We start from the raw sequence: 17,133 nt of genomic DNA, 5'->3' as shown, positions 1-17,133 counted from the left end.
TGACCCTGCATCATCACGTACTTGATGAATTTGTTGAGGCCACAAAGGTTGAGATCCTGCCCTTGAATTTCAGTATCAGGAAGTACTGGAAGTAAAAACTGTGCCCCCGGTGTTCTGGAAGAACCTCCTCCACCACTCCCATCTTCAACAGAGAGCTGACCTGTTTGATGAGGAGGTGAGAGAGGTCCCTGCAGAGGACAGAAGGGATGTGGGAAGGGGGCATGGAGGTGAACTGGATTGCATAGTCTGATCTGATATTGTCTAGGACCCAGCTGCTGGAGGTAATCAAGTCCTAAGCATTGTAAAAGGGGATGGAAAGGGTGGGGTAGTGACTGGACCAATGCTCTGGACTACAGATTCAAAAGCCTGCACTGAGGGAGGACATGTGGACTGTCTGAAGCCTGAGCCCAACTGCTTCCTCTTGTGGGCTCTATCCCTCTTTCTAGGGTAGTCCTGCTGTTTCAGAGGGAAAGGAGTGCTGTGGACAATACTGTTGCTGCTGCTGCACCCCATAGTGGCATCTTTGTGCAGACAGCATGTACACTCCCAAGGACCTCAAAGCAGCCATGGAATCCTTGAAGGAGTGCAAAGTGTCATCCGTCTTGTCCAAGAACAAGATGTGGCGGTCAAAGGGTAAGTCCTCGATGGCTTGCTGGATGTCCAGAGTGGTCCCAGAGTTTTGCAGCCAGGAAGTCTTCTTTCATAGTTACTGCCGAGGCCATGACTCTGGCCGAGGTGTCTGCCCCATCAAGGGCAGACTGAAGGGACATTCTGGCCACCAAACAGCCTTCTGCAATGAATGCCCGGAACTTCTCACATGAGGCCTCAGGCAACTAGTCCTCGAATTTAGCCACGGCTGACCAATTGACAAAATCAGACTTGCCCAGCAAAACCTGTTGATTGGCGATCCTCACGTGTAGGAACAACAAGGTACGGATCTTCCTGCCCAGAAAATCCACAGCTTGGAGTCTCTGTCCTTGGGGGTAAACTTGAATCTACCCTGCTGGGTCCTGTTGTTTACCACCATTACGACCAGGGAATTTGGGTCTGTGTGGCAATAAAACTCCTCAAATCCCTGCATGGGAACCAAGTAGTGCTTTTCCATGCACTTAGCCACCAGCAGCACCGATGCCGGTATACTCCACAGGACTCTCCTCAGCTCAAGGAGCACATCATTGATCGGGAGTGCCACTCTCCTGGGGATGGCAGGCTTAAAATGTCCACCAGTTTGTGTGTGTTCTCTTGGAGAAACTCCACCTGCATGCCCAGGGATGTGGCTACACAGAGTAAAAGGTCCTGGTACACCTTCCAGTCCTCCAGAATAGAAGGGGAGGATGAACCCGGCAGCACAACAACATCTGGCAACGAGGACAAAGGTCTCAGCTGAGCCAGAACCGGCTCTTGCTTCCAGGAAGATGTACCCGGAATGGAGGTCTCTGGTAGCTCCGCAGGGAGGAAGACCACTGCTGCCTGGGCCTGTGGCTCATCCAAAGCCACCACCATCAACGTGGCAGGTGACTTTGGCTTTGAACATGACAAAGAGTAGGATCTCCATGAATGAGGAGTGTCCCACTGAGTCCAAGGCCACTGATATGGATAGGGCATTGGAAGCCAGTAGGAGCCAGGTGAGGGACCTCCATCCCAGCCACAGGACACATGCCAATCCTGGAAGCCATACTGGTCCACTGGTGGCCCCTGGAATTCATTGAGTGATGCAAAGCAGGAGGATGACGACTCCGACTCTGAATCAGAGCCTAGGATCTCAGCGACATGGGCGGAGTGATGCTCAACGAAGCCAATAGGCAGTCCAATTCATCCATTGCCCAAAACAAGGCGGGAATCAACACCTCTGATGAAAGCAGTACTGTTAATATGCAACATGCCGGTGCCACAGGCACTGTTGGTCCCAGCACAAACAGCAGTATCGGAGTGCTCGAATGTCGAAGGCAGTGAGAGGTGCTATGGGAGCACTTGCAGCATCAAGTGCAGTGGGGCTGAAGAGGGTCCCGGTGCTGACATCCCCTGCACTGACTCCGGTACCAGCTCCACACCCATTATGGGGAGGGGAGCATCTAGGTATGGTCCCAAGGGGCACGAAGGTTCGGCGGCATACTCCACTAGAGGGGCTGCTAAAGGAGGGAGCCTCAAAGTCCTGGACCAACAGTGAGGACAAAATGGAAAGGCAGAGCAGATCTGATGCAGCCTGATTCATTGACACAGTGGCTAATCGGTACCGACATCGACTTCATTGGCACCAGACTAAACAGACACCCAGAGGTTGGAACCAGAGTCAATGGTATCAGGTTTCTGCCCTTCCCAATTGGAACCAGGGAAGGGTCAGAGGTACCCCCACCATCCCATGCGCCAGAGCCAGTATACACTTTCCCTGGGGCAGAGGAGTTGCCCCAAGACCTGGAGCAGTTCTGATTGGTCTTATGAGACCTCTTCCTTAGCACTGATCACAGAGAATCACAAAATCATAGAATATTAGGGTTGGAAGGGACCTCAGGAGGTCATCTAGTCCAATCCCCTGCTCAAAGCAGGACCAACACCAACTAAATCATCCCAGCCAAGGCTTTGTCAAGCCAGGCCTTAAAAACCTCTAAGGATGGAGATTCCACCACCTCCCTAGGTAACCCATTCCAGTGCTTCACCACCCTCCTAGTGAAATAGTGTTTCCTAATATCCAACCTTGACCTCCCGCACTGCAACTTGAGACCATTGCTTCTTGTTCTGTCATCTGCCAACACTGAAAACAGCCTAGCTCCATCCTCTTTGGAACCCCTCTTCAGGTAACTGAAAGCTGCTATCGAATGCTCCCTCTCTCCTCTCTTCTGCAGACTATATAAGCCCAGTTCCCTCAGCCTATCCTCATAAGTCATTTTCATTGCCCTCCACTGGACTCTCTACAATTTGTCCACATCCCTTCTTTAGTGGGCGAGGGGAAACCAAAACTGGACGCAATACTCCAGGTGTGGCCTCATCAGTGCCAAATAGAGGGGAATAATCACTTCCCTCGATCAGCTGGCAATGCTCCTACTAATACAGCCCAATATGCCATTGGCCTTCTTGGCAACAAGAGCACACTGCTGACTCATATCCAGCTTCTTGTCCACTGTAATCCACAGGTCTTTTTCTGCAGAACTGCTGCTTAGCCAGTCAGTCCCCAGCCTGTGGCGGTGCATGGGATTCTTTCTTCCTAAATGCAGAACTCTGCACTTCTCTTTGTTGGACCTCATCAGATTTCTTTTGGCCCAGTCCTCTAATTTGTCTAGGTCACTCTGGACCCTATCCCTACCCTCCAGCGTATCTACCTCTCCCCCCAGCTTAGTGTCATCTGTGAACTTGCTGAGGGTGCAATCCATCCCATCATCCAGCTTATTAATAAAGATGTTGAACAAAACGGCCCCAGGACCCACCCCTGGGGCACTCCACTTGATACCGGCTGCCGACTAGACATCAAGCCATTGATTGCTACCCATTGAGCCCGACAATCTAGTCAGCTTTCTAACCACCTTATCGTCCATTCATCCAATCTATACTTTTTTTAACTTGCTGGCAAGACTACCGTATCAAAAGCTTTGCTGAAGTCAAGTTATATTGCATCCCCATATCCACAGAGCCAGTTATCTCATCATAGTAAGCAATCAGGTTGGTCAGCCATGACTTGCCCTTGATGAATCCATGTTGACCGTTGCTGATCACTTTCCTCTCCTTCAAGTGCTTCAAAATGGATTCCTTGAGGACCTGCTCCATGATTTTTCCAGGGACTGAGGTGAGGCTGTAGTTCCCTGCCTTCTCCTTCTTCCCTTTTTTAAAGATGGGCACTATGTTTGCCTTTTTCCAGTCATCCAGGACCTCCCCTGATCGCCACAAGTTTTCAAAGATACTGGCCAATGGCTCTGCAATCACATCAGCTAAGTCCCTCAGCACCCTTGGATGCATTAGAACTGGACCCATGGACTTGTGCATGTCCAGCTTTTCTAAATAGTCCTTAGCCTGTTCTTTCACTACTGAGGGCTGCTCACCTACTCCCCATGCTGTGTTGCCCAGTGCAGTAGTCTGGGAGCTGCCCTTGCCTGTGAAGACCGAGGCAAAAAAAGCACTGACTGCTTCAGCTTTTTCCACATCGTCTCATTAGGTTGCCTCCCTCATTCAGTGAGGGTCCCACACTTTCCCTGACCTTCTTCTTGTTGCTAACATACCTGTAGAAACCCTTCTTGTTACCCTTCACATCCCTTGCTGGCTGCAACTCCAATCGTGCATTGGCCTTCCTGATTACACCCATGCATGCTCGAGCAGTATTTTTATACGCCTCCCTAGTCATCTGTCCAAATTTCCACTTCTTGTAAGCTTCCTTTTTGAGTTTAAGCTCCTCCAAAATTTCACTGTTAAGCCAAGCTGGTTGCCTGCCATATTTGCTATTCTTTCTGCACTTCGGGATGGTTTGTTCCTGCGCCCTCAATAAGGCTTCTTTTAAATACAGCCAGCTCTCCTGGACTCCTTGCCCCTTCATATTAGCTTCCAAGGAGATCCTGCCCATTAGTTCCCTGAGGGAGTCAAAGTCTGCTTTTCTGAAGTCCAGGGTCCGTATTTTGCTACTCTCTTTTCTTCCTTTTGTCAGGATGCTGAACTCAACTGTGACAAAGTTCCTCCTCTGCCTTGGTGGGTCCTGCGCTTATTGGCGGATTTGCTCGCCTCAGAGATTTACAGCAGCCCTCAGTTTGGCCACTTTTGCTAGTGGCTCAAACCTGCCATTCATTCAGCTAATCTCATCACTGGCCAGCGTGGGCAAAGGGAGGAGAACAATCCCCGCAGTCTCTGCTGACCCAGCTAGTGGGTTGGTGGGGATAGGCCAGGGACCTTCCCTCTAGTGGGACCCACAGTCCAGGTCACCTCCTCTTGTCTCAAATAGGGAGTTGAGAGGGATGGGGGGAACCTGGCTCGCCCTTTACTCTGGGTTCCAGCCCAGGGCCCTGTGGATCATAGCTGTCTACAGTGTTTCGTGTAACACTTGTGTGACAGCTACAACTCCCTGAGCTACTTCCCCATGGCCTCCTCCCAATACCTTCTTTATCCACACCACAGGACCTTCCTCCTGATGTCTGGTAACGCTTGTATTTCGCAGTCCTCCAGCAGTATGCCTACGCACCTCTCAGCTTCTTGCGCCTCTTGCTCCCAGCTCCTCACATACACTTCACTAACTGAAGTGAGGTCCTTTTTAAACCAGGTGCCCTGATTAGCCTGCCTGTCCAAATTGATTCTGGTAGCTTCTTAATTGTCTCCAGGTGTCTTAATTATCCTGCCTTAATTGGTTCCAGCAACTTCCTGATTGTTCTGGAACAGCCCATTATTTTACTCAGGAAAAAGGGACCTGCTTAATCTGGGGCTAATATATGTAACTTCTATCACTCTCCTATAGCCATCTGGCCTGACCCTGTCACACAACAATCTCATGGTCACTGCTGCCTAGGTTGCCACCCTCTCCTACTTCCCCTACCAATTCTTCCCTGTTTATAAGCAGCAGGTCAGGAGGAGCATGGCCCCTAGTCAGTTCCTCCAGCACTTGTACCAGGAAGTCGTCCCCAACACTCTCCAAAAACTTTCTGAATTGTCTGCTGTATTGTATTGCTCTCCCAGCAGATGTCAGGGTGATTGAAGTCCCCCATTAGAACCAGGGCCTGTGATCTGGAGACTTAGAATCATAGAATCTCAGGGTTGGAAGGGACCCCAGAAGGTCATCTAGTCCAACCCCCAACTAACTTCAGTTAGTTGTCCGAAGAAAGCCTCATCTACCTCATCCTTCTGATCCAGTGGTCTATAGCACATGCCCACCACGACATCATCCTTGTTGCTCTCGCCTCTAAACTTAACCCAAAGACTCTCAACAGGCTTTTCTCCAGTTTCAAATTGGAGCTCTGAGCAATCATATTGCTCTCTTACATACAATGCATCTCCTCCACCTTTCCTCCCATACCGGTCCTTCCTGAACAGTTTATACCCACCCATTACAGTACTCCAGTCATGTGAACTGCCCCACAAAGTCTCTGTTATTCCAGTCACATCATAGTTCCTTGATTGTGCCAAGACTTTCAATTCTTTCTGCTTCATCCCGGGCTTCTTGCATTTGTGTACATGCACCTAAGAAAACTAGCCAATTGCCCTACTTTCTCAGTATGAATCAGGAGGCTTCCCGTCCTGTACCCTCCTCCTTGTGTTTCCTCCTGGTATCCCACTCCCCCACTACCTCTGGGCTTAGGTCACCATCCCCCGGCAAACCTAGTTTAAAGCCCTCCTCACTAGGTTTGCAAACCTGCCTGCGAAGATGCTCTTCCCTCTCTTCGTTAGGTGGATCCCATCTCTTCCTAGCAATCCTTCTTCCTGGAACAACATCCCATGGTCGAAAAATCCAAAGCCCTCTCTCCAACACCACCTGCTTAACCACGCATTCACCTCCACAATTTGATAGTCCCTACCTGGGCCTTTTCCTTCAACAGGGAGGACAGATGAGAACACTACTTCCTTTATCCTTCTTCCCAGAGCCACGCAGTATGCAGTGATCCGCTCAAGATCATTCTTGGCAGTACCACTGGTGCCCACATGGAGAAGTAGGAAGGGGTAGCGGTCCAAGGTCTTGATCAGTATCGGCAAACACTCCGTCACATCCTGGATTCTCCTCCACCTCTTGGGACAGCTCCTCCATCTCTTGGGAGAGGCAGCAGCATGCTCCAAGCCCGAGGGTAATCTTCAGTCCAAGGAGGCCTTGGTACCAGATCAGGCTGCATAGTCTATTCAAGCAGGAGCTGCTTGAGGCAAAGGTCCTGCACCACCTGAATCCAGTTCTTGAATGATTTACAAATCAAACAACTCTCTTTAAGGTGGGGCTTGCTGAGACGAAGCGGGCACCGCATCAGGTCGCTGTTGGAAATCGCCCCTCCACACGAAGAGCAATGTTTAAACCACAGTGAGCGCATTACCAGGGGACACTATCTACTGACTATTAACTACCACTAACTATATACAATCAACTAGGCTAAGATTAAATGCAAGGGTGGGAGTCTACAACCACACAGAGCTCTGAGTTCAGACACAGGAGATGAGAAGGAACTGAAGGGGGTCAGGGCAGCGCTGCCTCATATAGCCAGGAGAGGTACCATGAGTACTCTCAGGGTATTGCTAGGCAAAGGTCTCCAGCTCCAGCTTCAGCTTGCTGGGCGCACATATCTAAATGGAATACACATCTGCATCTACTCAAAGAAGAATCTCAATGTCCGCATTTATAAAATGGCCAAAGCCCCCGCCCGGTCCCTGCCAACAACCTTCTGTCTGATTCCCTGAGGAGGATAACATAAGTATGCCTTCTTTTAGTAGAGGCGAGTATGGCTGTTGTGGGCTGGTGGATCTACATATGGACCAGAAAAGGGAAAAAGACCTTACATGCTACACTCCCCTCAGGGGAAGGGAAATGAGAGCAATGCATGATAAGCAGCAAAGACCCCCCCCCCCCCCGACAGCTGGGGAAAAAGGCTGCCTACAGGAAACCTTAAATATACCAGGAAGCAGCACTGGGTTTTGTCTATAATTGTTAATATCCCCATTTCAGCCCAAAAGGCTGATGTAGCTCTTTTGGATGGTGCAACACTACACCAAAATGGTCTAGTGGAAACTAGCCAGCTAAAGCCCTGCCTTCTTCTCTTTGAAATTAACTCATCTGAGTGGCAGACAGAGGAAGTATGTAAGTGAAGAGTAAATTACTCTTAAAAATCTAGTGGGAGTTGCATTTTTATTTATATTTATTTAAAAACACAGGTCTATTGGCACAGCTCTGCTCAAAAAAGAACCCTTCATCCAGCATTCACAGGAGTGATTTGCAAACCTGCCACAAACTCAAAGCTTTCAATAGGCCAAATTCATCTCTGGTATAACTCCAGTTAAATCAATAGAATTACACTAGTGATTAATTTGGCCCAATACTTTTCAGCCAATAAGAACAGAACGTCTTTTCTGTGTGCTAGTGTGGAGAGAGTAGGTGGATCAGATTTCCGGTGACATAAGAGGTGACATTTCCAGGTGGTATTTCTATCATTCCTTGGTTTGTCTGGTTTTTGGCTACAGCTGGACTAGGTTGAAAAACTGGAAATTCTTAACCTTAGCAAAAAACACCCAAAGAAATGACCAAGAACCATCAGACTCGCCAGAACGGAGTAGATCACTGGTCCCCCTCCTCTGGCATCCTGCATCTGGCAGTGGCCAATGCTAGATAGTTCAAAAACGTTATGAAAAAACAGAGTGTAAAAAAAATTTCTGTCTCAAAATTGGGAGAATGTAAAGCCATTAAGTTAAAATGTTCATTGCTATGGAACTGGCTAGAGTTTTCAGATCAGTGCAAGACACACTGCATAAAATCCTTTCATGCTACAACATAGCTAACATAATCAAACAAGCTCATCTGTGTAAGCAATATCATAATGAACTCTAGCACAGATTGTCCAGTTAAACTGACTGCAATTTGAATAAAGAGGAAAATTAGATGCTACGGGAGGAACACATTGAAGAGGACAATATTCTAGCAATGCTGAACAGAGTACTGATATACTCTGAAACTACCTCTTTGAACAGCAGGCACCCTGAGGACATGATGTGCTTAGTCACTGAGAAGTGATGCTCCCTGCCAGCCTATGATTTGACATAAACAGGCATATACAGAGGAAATCACATGCTGGAGCCCGACTGCTGGCAATGTTCAGCAGTAAGAACCTAGGGTTGGCCAGCTTTGCCCTCACCATCAACAAGGGCAGAGCGATCTGTATCTCAGCGACTTTGAGCTACAATTCAGATAACAAAGTAATACAGAACAAGAATATTAACCCCTTCCCCCACAGGCATTTTAATAATGTAATATACCAATTCTGTACAGAGATAGCTGCTTACATCCTCCACCTCTTCTTTGGGTTCTCGTCGGGCAATGATCACTTCAGATTTCACTCTAGAAAACAAGAAGAAATCAAACAAACCAGAAAGTAATATGTCGGCAGCTGTTGCTGGACAGATTCTAAGTCACCCTTTGGAGCACTATACATAAAAGAGTATGAAAGTATAGAATATATTTACCAAGCCTCTTTCCCACTGTGACCTGTACAAACAAGCCACCATGGGCCTGATTCTGACAGTCTTACTCATGCTAAGTAGTACCTTACTCTGTGAACAGTTCCACTGAAATCAATGGGTCTACTTGTGGAGCAAGGACCTATTGACTTCTGCAGGATCCATCCCTGCTTTCTCCTAAGATATGTCTAAGTTATGACCAGGAGTGTCATGTATGAAACTGGGCATTACTCCAATGCATTTTGTGAACAACTCACACGAAGCGTAATATACTTACCTCATATTTAAAAAGAAACATTCCGCTGCTGGGTTTGCAACCCCAATACTGAAGTGCTGTGCCAAAGTGAAACTGACCAAAAGAAGTATGAAACTAACTAATCCAATGTCATTGCACAAGCCAATAGACATGAAAAAAAAGCAAAAATCCAGTATAAATAGCAAAGAATATGTCAGATTTTTTTTAAAGAACTGAAGTTTTAGTAACCTAAAGGATTCCTAGTAAGACATGGAAACAAATTTATTTAACCTGACAGTGTCCCTTTAAAACAACGTACACTCCACAAGATATAAGCATAAGCAAGTCTACATTCTGTATTTGGTAACCAATTCCCATGAGAGAAAAGCAATGAGGTCTGCAGTATGCCCTGAGAAATCACAATACAATTGGGATTTACCTAATCAGCCACTGTGCAACCATTAAATAGGAAAAACAGCCCCAGCGTTTTTTGTTAAAGAAAGCTTCCCTCTTGCAATCCAGCTGAGTGGCGAACAGCACAGAGGCTAACAGAGGGAGTTTGCCTGGGATCTGTCTGAGAAGAGATACGCTAAGGGCTGCATTAGGGAGGCTCTGTTGGTGGGTATCTGAGTGTCTGTTGTGGGGACAGTTTGACTGTGTACTTGATTGGTTGGTTGAAAAGTGTGAATTGGGAGTGCTTTGTTCCAGGTGAGCCTTGAGTAGGCCTGACTGTTATAAAAAGCCAGTCAGCTGCGAACAGCAGAGAGGCTAACAGAGGGAGACTGCCTGGGGAGAGCCCACTGAGGCTTACATGTTGCCGGCTTCTCTGACTAGCTACTACAGCTCCTAAGGAAGCTCGTAGAAGGAAGGTAATATGGATGGGGAGTGTTCAGCTGTTGTGACCTGCAGTGGATGTGCCATGTTTGTTTTTCTTCCACAGGACAGAAGCGACTTTGTCTGTACAAAGTGCAAGCTAGTCTCTATATTGGAAGAGAAGGTTCAAGGTCTGGAGAAACAAGTATCGACCCTGCGTTGCATAAGAGAAACTGAAGATTTCCTGGACAGATGTCAGGATATGCTTCTACGGGCACAACGTTCCGAAGATTCAGAGCAGGCTGCGCAGGGGGGAAAGGAGGACGGTGAAGAAATTTGGCAGCATGTGACCTCCAGAAGAAGAAAAGGGAGCGTCCATGTACCAGCAACGCAGATACAGGTAAGCAACCGTTTCCGTGTTCTCTCCACAGGTACTAATGCGGAGAGTGGACTAGATGAAACATCTGAGGGAAGGGAACAGAAGGAGACTCCGTGGATTGGAAGGCATGAAATGCACAGTCCTAGGGATGGGGGTTCTACGACCACCACTCCCAAGAGGAGGTGGCGGGTGGTGGTGGTTGGGGACTCTCTCCTCACGGGGGCTGAGTCATCTATCTGCCGCCCCGACCGGGAAAACCGAGAAGTCTGGTGCTTGCCAGGAGCTAGGATTCACGATGTGACGGAGAGACTGCCGAGACTTATCAAGCCCTCGGATCGCTACCCCTTCCTGCTTCTCCGCGTGGGCACCCATGATACTGCCGAGAATGACCTTGAGCGGACCACTGCAGACTACGTGGCTCTGGGAAGAAGGATAAAGGAGTTTGAGGCGCAAGTGGTGTTCTCATCCATCCTCCACGTGGAAGGAAAAGGCCTGGGTAGAGACCGTCGAATCGTGGAAGTCATTGAATGGCTATGCAGGTGGTGTCGGAGAGAAGGCTTTGGATTCTTTGACCATGGGATGGTGTTCCAAGAAGGAGGAGTGCTAGGCAGAGACGGGCTCCACCTAACGAAGAGAGGGAAGGGCATCTTCGCAAGCAGGCTGGCTAATCTAGTGAGGAGGCCTTTAAACTAGGTTCATCAGGGGAAGGAGACCAAAGCCCTGAGGTAAGTGGGATACCAGGAGGAAGCAGGAACAGGAGAGCACGAAAGGGAGGGTTCCTGCCTCATACTAAGAAAGGAGGACGATAAGTCAGTTATCTCAAGTGCCTGTACACAAATGGGAAACAAGCAGGGAGAACTGGAAGTCCTGGCACAGTCAAGGAATTATGATGTGATTGGAATAACAGAGACTTGGTGGGATAACTCACATGACTGGAGTACTGTCATGGATGGATATAAACTGTTCAGGAAGGACAGGCAGGGCAGAAAAGGGGGGGGAGTTGCACTGGATGTTAGAGAGCAGTACGACTGCTCAGAGCTCCGGTATGGAACTGCAGAAAAACCTGAGTGTCTCTGGATTAAGGTTAGAAGCGTGAGCAACAAGGGTGCTGTCGTGGTGGGAGTCTGCTACAGACCACTGGACCAGGGGGATGAGGTGGACAAGGCTTTCTTCCGGCAACTAATGGAAGTTACTAGATCGCAGGCCCTGGTTCTTATGGGAGGCTTCAATCACCCTGATATCTGCTGGGAGAGCAATACAGTGGTGCACAAACAATCCAGGAAAATTTTGGAAAGTGTAGGGGACAATTTCCTGGTGCAAGTGCTGGAGGAACCAACTAGGGGCAGAGCTCTTCTTGACCTGATGCTCACTAACCAGGAAGAATTAGTAGGGGAAGCAAAAGTGGATGGGAACTTGGGAGGCAGTGACCATGAGATGGTCGAGTTCAGGATCCTGACACAGGGAAGAAAGGAGAGCAGCAGAATATTTCCCCTCCTACTGTTCTTGTAAAGTGCTGGAAATGGCCCACCTTGATTATCACTACAAAAGGTTCCCCCTCCCCACCTCTCTCCTGCTGGTAATAGCTCACCTTTCTTGATCACTCTTGTTACAGTCTGTATGGTAACACCCATTGTTTCAGGTTCTCTGTGTATATAAAATCTCCCCACTATATTTTCCACTGTATGCATCCGATGAAGTGAGCTGTAGCTTACGAAAGCTTATGCTCTAATAAATTTGTTAGTCTCTAAGATGCCACAAGTACTCTTTTTCTTTTTACAGATACAGACTAACACGGCTGCTACTCTGAAAATTATGATGATAGGCTCTGCTAGGTTCCTGGGGGTTGGCTCCCACTTGATTGGGGGAAAAGAATAAATGGTGGTATCTCCCAAATGCCACCCACTTATGGCACCAAAATGAGATGTCACTTAGAGTCAACTGTGCAGATCCATGACTCTCCATCTCACTCTGAGCAGGAGGGAGTAAATAGTAAACAATATTGACATTTAAATATCATTACTCAGCATCTGAGATAACCCTCTAATGAAATGAATGGGGCAGTTCAGCCTTCTGAGAGCTATTGTTCCAGGCTCTTGGCATTCTCACATAGACATCTCTGCTATGGTTACATTCTGGCCACATTTCTGAAGTTTTCTTCTGAACCATAACAGCTAGAGATTCTTTGACAGTGAAAGCTGAGATTCTGGAGAACAAGACAGTAGCTTCAAAAAGGTGCTGGCACAACATAAGGGCATGTGACAGTTGTGTCCAAGCCCTGGAACAATGGGTTGTTATCACTGCTGAGAAATGTTAAAATCTAACAAAGTTCTCATGCAATTTAAAAAAAAAATCAATATAAATATTTTTTTACTTAAAAAGCAAGAAAATAAATTTGCATATTTAAGCCAGGAGGTGCCCTTGAATTCCAATAATAAATTCCATGAGGGAAAAGAATTAAGCTGACAGCAGAGGTGTATGAATTAGCTAGGGTTTTTTTGTGGCCTTTCTTTCCACCAATCAAATATTAGGAAGCTGTTTGGGGCAGTGGGTGCAGCACTCACCTTTTAAGCTCCTCCTCCAGTTCCTTGACTCTGTTCTCCATCTTGGCTTTGGCCTGCTTTGTTGCTTCAAGCTCTCCCTTCAGCACCTCCTGCTCCCCAGATAGCTGGTCCACCTTAGCAATCAAATCATTCTTCACAACATTCAAAGCATTTCTTTAAGGCAGGGAAAGGAACAGTAAAGAGAGACGCACTGAGAACAGAAACTGCCTCCTACAGGCAGCTGAGAACAAAAAAATCACACATGCCACAAAAGCATTCAGTGTAGTGGGAACTCAAAGAAAAATGCTGGGGTGGTGGGAGGGAGTAGATAGGAACACAGGAATTGCCAGACTGCATCAGACTATCTAGTCTGAAATCCTGTCTCGATTGGCTAGCACCAGGTGCTTCAGGGGAACAAGTGAGCACACCACAAAAGGCAGACATGGTGTAATCTGCCCCCCACGTTAGGTCACATCTTGGTCACTAATAAAGTTTGGCTTAAGCTCCACAACATGAGGTTTAATATCCTTTCTACAATTTTTTTGTTATCATTCATTACAATAGCTGTGGATATTCTTGATAGCCATCGGATCCATTTTTTGAATATTGTTACATTTTTAGCCTCAACCATTTAATGTGGCAGTGAGTTCCACAGTCTAATTGTTTGTTGTTTAAAAAAGTATTTCCTTTTATTGGCTCTGAATTTCTCTCCTTTCAGTTTCTTTGACTGTCTTTGTTCTGGTGTTATGAGACAGAAAGAACAGAAGTTTCTAATCTACCTTCTTGATGCCATTCATGGCTCTATATATTTTTATCATGTCCCCTCTTATTTGTCTCCTCCTATAATATTAATTTTGAGATGGGACGACCAGTACAGCACACAGGTATTCTATAAAAGGATGTCCCACCAACTTATGTAATGGCATTATATTTTTTTCTGTATTATTCTACGGCCCATTTCTTATTCATTCTAACATTTGGTTAGCTTTTTCTGACGACAGCTGCACACTGAACAGAAGTTTTCATTGACCAGTCTATAATGATGGCCAAGTCCCCTTCTTGTGTTGATACAATTAATTTACAACTCTGACAAGTATGTGAATAACTTAATTTTTTCCCTCCAATGCACGTTACTTTGCATTTATCAACATTGAATTTGTTTGTCATCATATTGCCTATTCACCTAGCTTGTTCAGGTGTCTCTGAAATTCCTCACAGTCCTCTCTGGTCTGACTAACCTAAACATCTGCAAAATTTGCTATCTCACTACTCATCCCCATTTCCAGATCACATATAAATATACTAAACAACAAAGAATGTAGTATGGAACCCTGAGTCATCCAGGTGTTAACTTTTTGCCATGATAATATCCTACTATTAGTTTCCTGTCTTCTAGCCAGTTTTTGATCCATGACAATACTTTGCCTCTTACCCCATGACAACTTAACTTTTTTAGTAGCCTGTTGTGCAGGACCTTGTCCACAGGCTTTTTGAAGTCTAAATAAATTATTTCAACTGGTTCTCTTTAATCCACCATTTTGCTGATATATTCAAAGAATTCTAAGACATTTGTGAGTCGCAATTATGTTTTGCAGAAGGCAAACATTGCAGTGAAGAGTTCAGAACATGATAGTTTCCTAACAGTGCCCATTCTGGACTGCTCCAGCTGCCAATGAAGTTAATGAAAAGCCTGCCATTGACTTCAAGAGGGGTCAGGCCCTACAAGCATGTGTGTGGAATGTTCAGTCAAGTGACTGTACAAAGAAATATGCATAGGAAAGCCCCTCAAACATGGCTTGAGGAAGAGGAACTCCAAGGAGCCAACACCATCAAAGAAAGGTTGCCAAACCAGATGCCAACATGTCTCAATGAGGCAGGAGTTCTGACGCAGATCTATTCCAAGATGACAGGAAGCGTATAAAAACAGATAAGCAGTTCAGAACATGCAAAGGTTTCTTACTTGGTCTCCAGAAGTTGTGAGTTCTCCAACAGCAGATTCCCCACTTCTTTGCCCATTCCTGAAAAAAGAGGCCCGGAAGTTTTGATCTGCACCTCCAGAAACACAGAGCCTTATTCTGGGCTAACTGACTGATGCTTAGAAGGAGAAATAGCTTTTGTTAGGCAGCCTTACAGCTGTGTGTCCTGCTGCAGAGTGCCTCCTGCTGAAATAATACGTAACAGCAGCAAAAGTGTCCATGTGTCTTTTCTGTAAAGGATACTCTTTTTTTTTTTTAACCACTCACCTTCCTTGAGGGGGTGGGCCAAGAAGATGGTTGCACTAAAGCTGGTTAGGAGAAGCTGGGTCTAAGACTCCCACTCCAACCCTGACATACTACAACCGTTCCTTATAGCGACTGCTATGGAGGGAAGCTAGGAGTTCAGGGGTTCTTAGTGTCCACAGATTTATAGCAATGCAGAGTGTTGTCCAACTTACAACCCATCACTGGGTGACACGAGATTTTTGCTTTTATTAGAATAGAAGCCAAACTCCCAGTCCTTAAATATACTTATTTTCAGAGTTCTTGTAGACAGCTCCATGCTCATGAAGGCTCCATGGCACCATCCTCTTCCCACTACTGCAATCGTAGCAGGGTTTTACATAGGGTGCCCCCTTGTTTCTTTATTTTTATTTAAGCATCTCTAAAGATATTAAGATTAATTCAGAGCCACAACACTGCAGGCCCAAATTGTAAAAGGTGTGCTGCTATGGCACAAATGCAGCTCGCACACAGGGCTAGGAGGTTGCACTTTTGCGTGCACAGTTTTAAAGATCTGAGCCTAAGACTGAAGGCTGAGTTCAATACTTTTAAGTGACGCTGAAAGGGGACTGACCCATCCAGGACAGTTTCCTGCTGGAAGGGACTCTTGGGGTTACAGCTATAGAGACAGCTCCCTCCCCAATGGGGGCTAAACACAATTCTAGGGGATAGAAGCATAGAGACAACCCTCCTCCCCTCATGGCATGACACTGATGCTTGGATAGCATTCTCTCACTACAGATGATGAAGTACAAAGAGCTCACACAACTGCCATGGCTTGCGTTCAAGTTCTCCATTATATTACCTTGCTGTACAAAAATTCCTTCAGATATAGATATTTTTCAAGAGAAATTATTCAAGGTGTTATTTAATTCACTTATACAGGAAAATAATAAACGACTCACACTTGAAGTAAATGGATGTTAGAGAAAAAACACTTCAACACACAGATCCTCTTCCCACAATTAGATGGGATGGGTTCATGATGGCAAAAGCAAATTCCCAGCAAGGATGGAGAAGAAGCAGCATTTTAAAAAGTAAAATTTAAAAAATACTGAATAGACAGGAAATGAATCACTTTGATGTTTCAGGCTACGTGTTCTCAGGTTGCTGGGGGTGAGACACTACAAACACCTCAGAAGTGGGAGACAAACACTCCAGTCTGGGTGTTAACCTACTAAAAATGTATTTGTGTTGTGGGGGAAGAGGAATGAGCAATTCCCCCTTTCTTTCCTCCTATAGATGATCACATATGTGGTATGGAGCTATCCGTGAAGCTCAGCGATTATGGGCATGGGACTCTGGTTATAAAGTGACTAGGGATGTAAAAGGTTAACCAGTTAACCGATAAGCATCAGTCTTATTGATTTCAGTTAATGATTAAACTCCCCTGCTGCCCTGTGCCCGGGCCCAAGGAGGCAGCAAAGCCTTGTGCCCCAGCCGGCAGCAGAGTCCTGGGCGCGGTGGGGCAGAACTCCTTAATGGCTAACTGTTTAACTGATAGAATTTTAATAGGTCAAACAGTTACTATTTTTAAACCCTACTTACATCCCTAAAAGTGACATTTCCACCCCCTCCTACTGGCTTTTAGCAATAAACTAAATTAAATGGATATCTAGTAGCATTTTCAGAAATGGCATAATGATGTTCCAGAAGCAGAAGGGAGGAATGGGTAATGGGAGTTCATGTGTAGGACCTTCTTTGGATTAGTCCTTTCTGCATTTTGATTTCTTTGCTACTTATTGGGTACTGGTGCATCTCCAGTACAGAAAGGAGCTGTGATGGAGAGGATGAGCCAATCAC

At 46.3% G+C, this 17,133-nt stretch overlaps 1 protein-coding gene across 32 annotated transcripts in view; it reads right to left on the bottom strand.

The window, feature by feature from the left end:
• Positions 1–17,133, bottom strand: part of MAPK8IP3 (mitogen-activated protein kinase 8 interacting protein 3) — a 154,665-nt gene that overhangs the window by 43,734 nt on the left and 93,798 nt on the right. For 25 of the 32 annotated variants that reach the window (XM_073362974.1, XM_073362986.1, XM_073362975.1 and 22 more), the window contains 3 exons: positions 15,033–15,090; positions 13,094–13,246; positions 8,905–8,986 (listed from right to left, as the gene is read on the bottom strand). In XM_073362974.1, coding sequence (XP_073219075.1) covers positions 8,905–8,986; positions 13,094–13,246; positions 15,033–15,090 — 293 coding nt within the window. The remainder of the gene's footprint in view (positions 1–8,904; positions 8,987–13,093; positions 13,247–15,032; positions 15,091–17,133) is intronic. The other 7 variants (XM_073362982.1, XM_073362984.1, XM_073362987.1 and 4 more) reach the window with 1 other exon arrangement.

Source organism: Lepidochelys kempii, chromosome 10 (genome assembly GCF_965140265.1).
Source record: "Lepidochelys kempii isolate rLepKem1 chromosome 10, rLepKem1.hap2, whole genome shotgun sequence".
Taxonomy (NCBI): Eukaryota; Metazoa; Chordata; order Testudines; family Cheloniidae; genus Lepidochelys; species Lepidochelys kempii.
The sequence above is the reverse complement of the archived record's forward strand: the minus strand, read 5'-3'. Positions and strand labels throughout refer to the sequence as shown.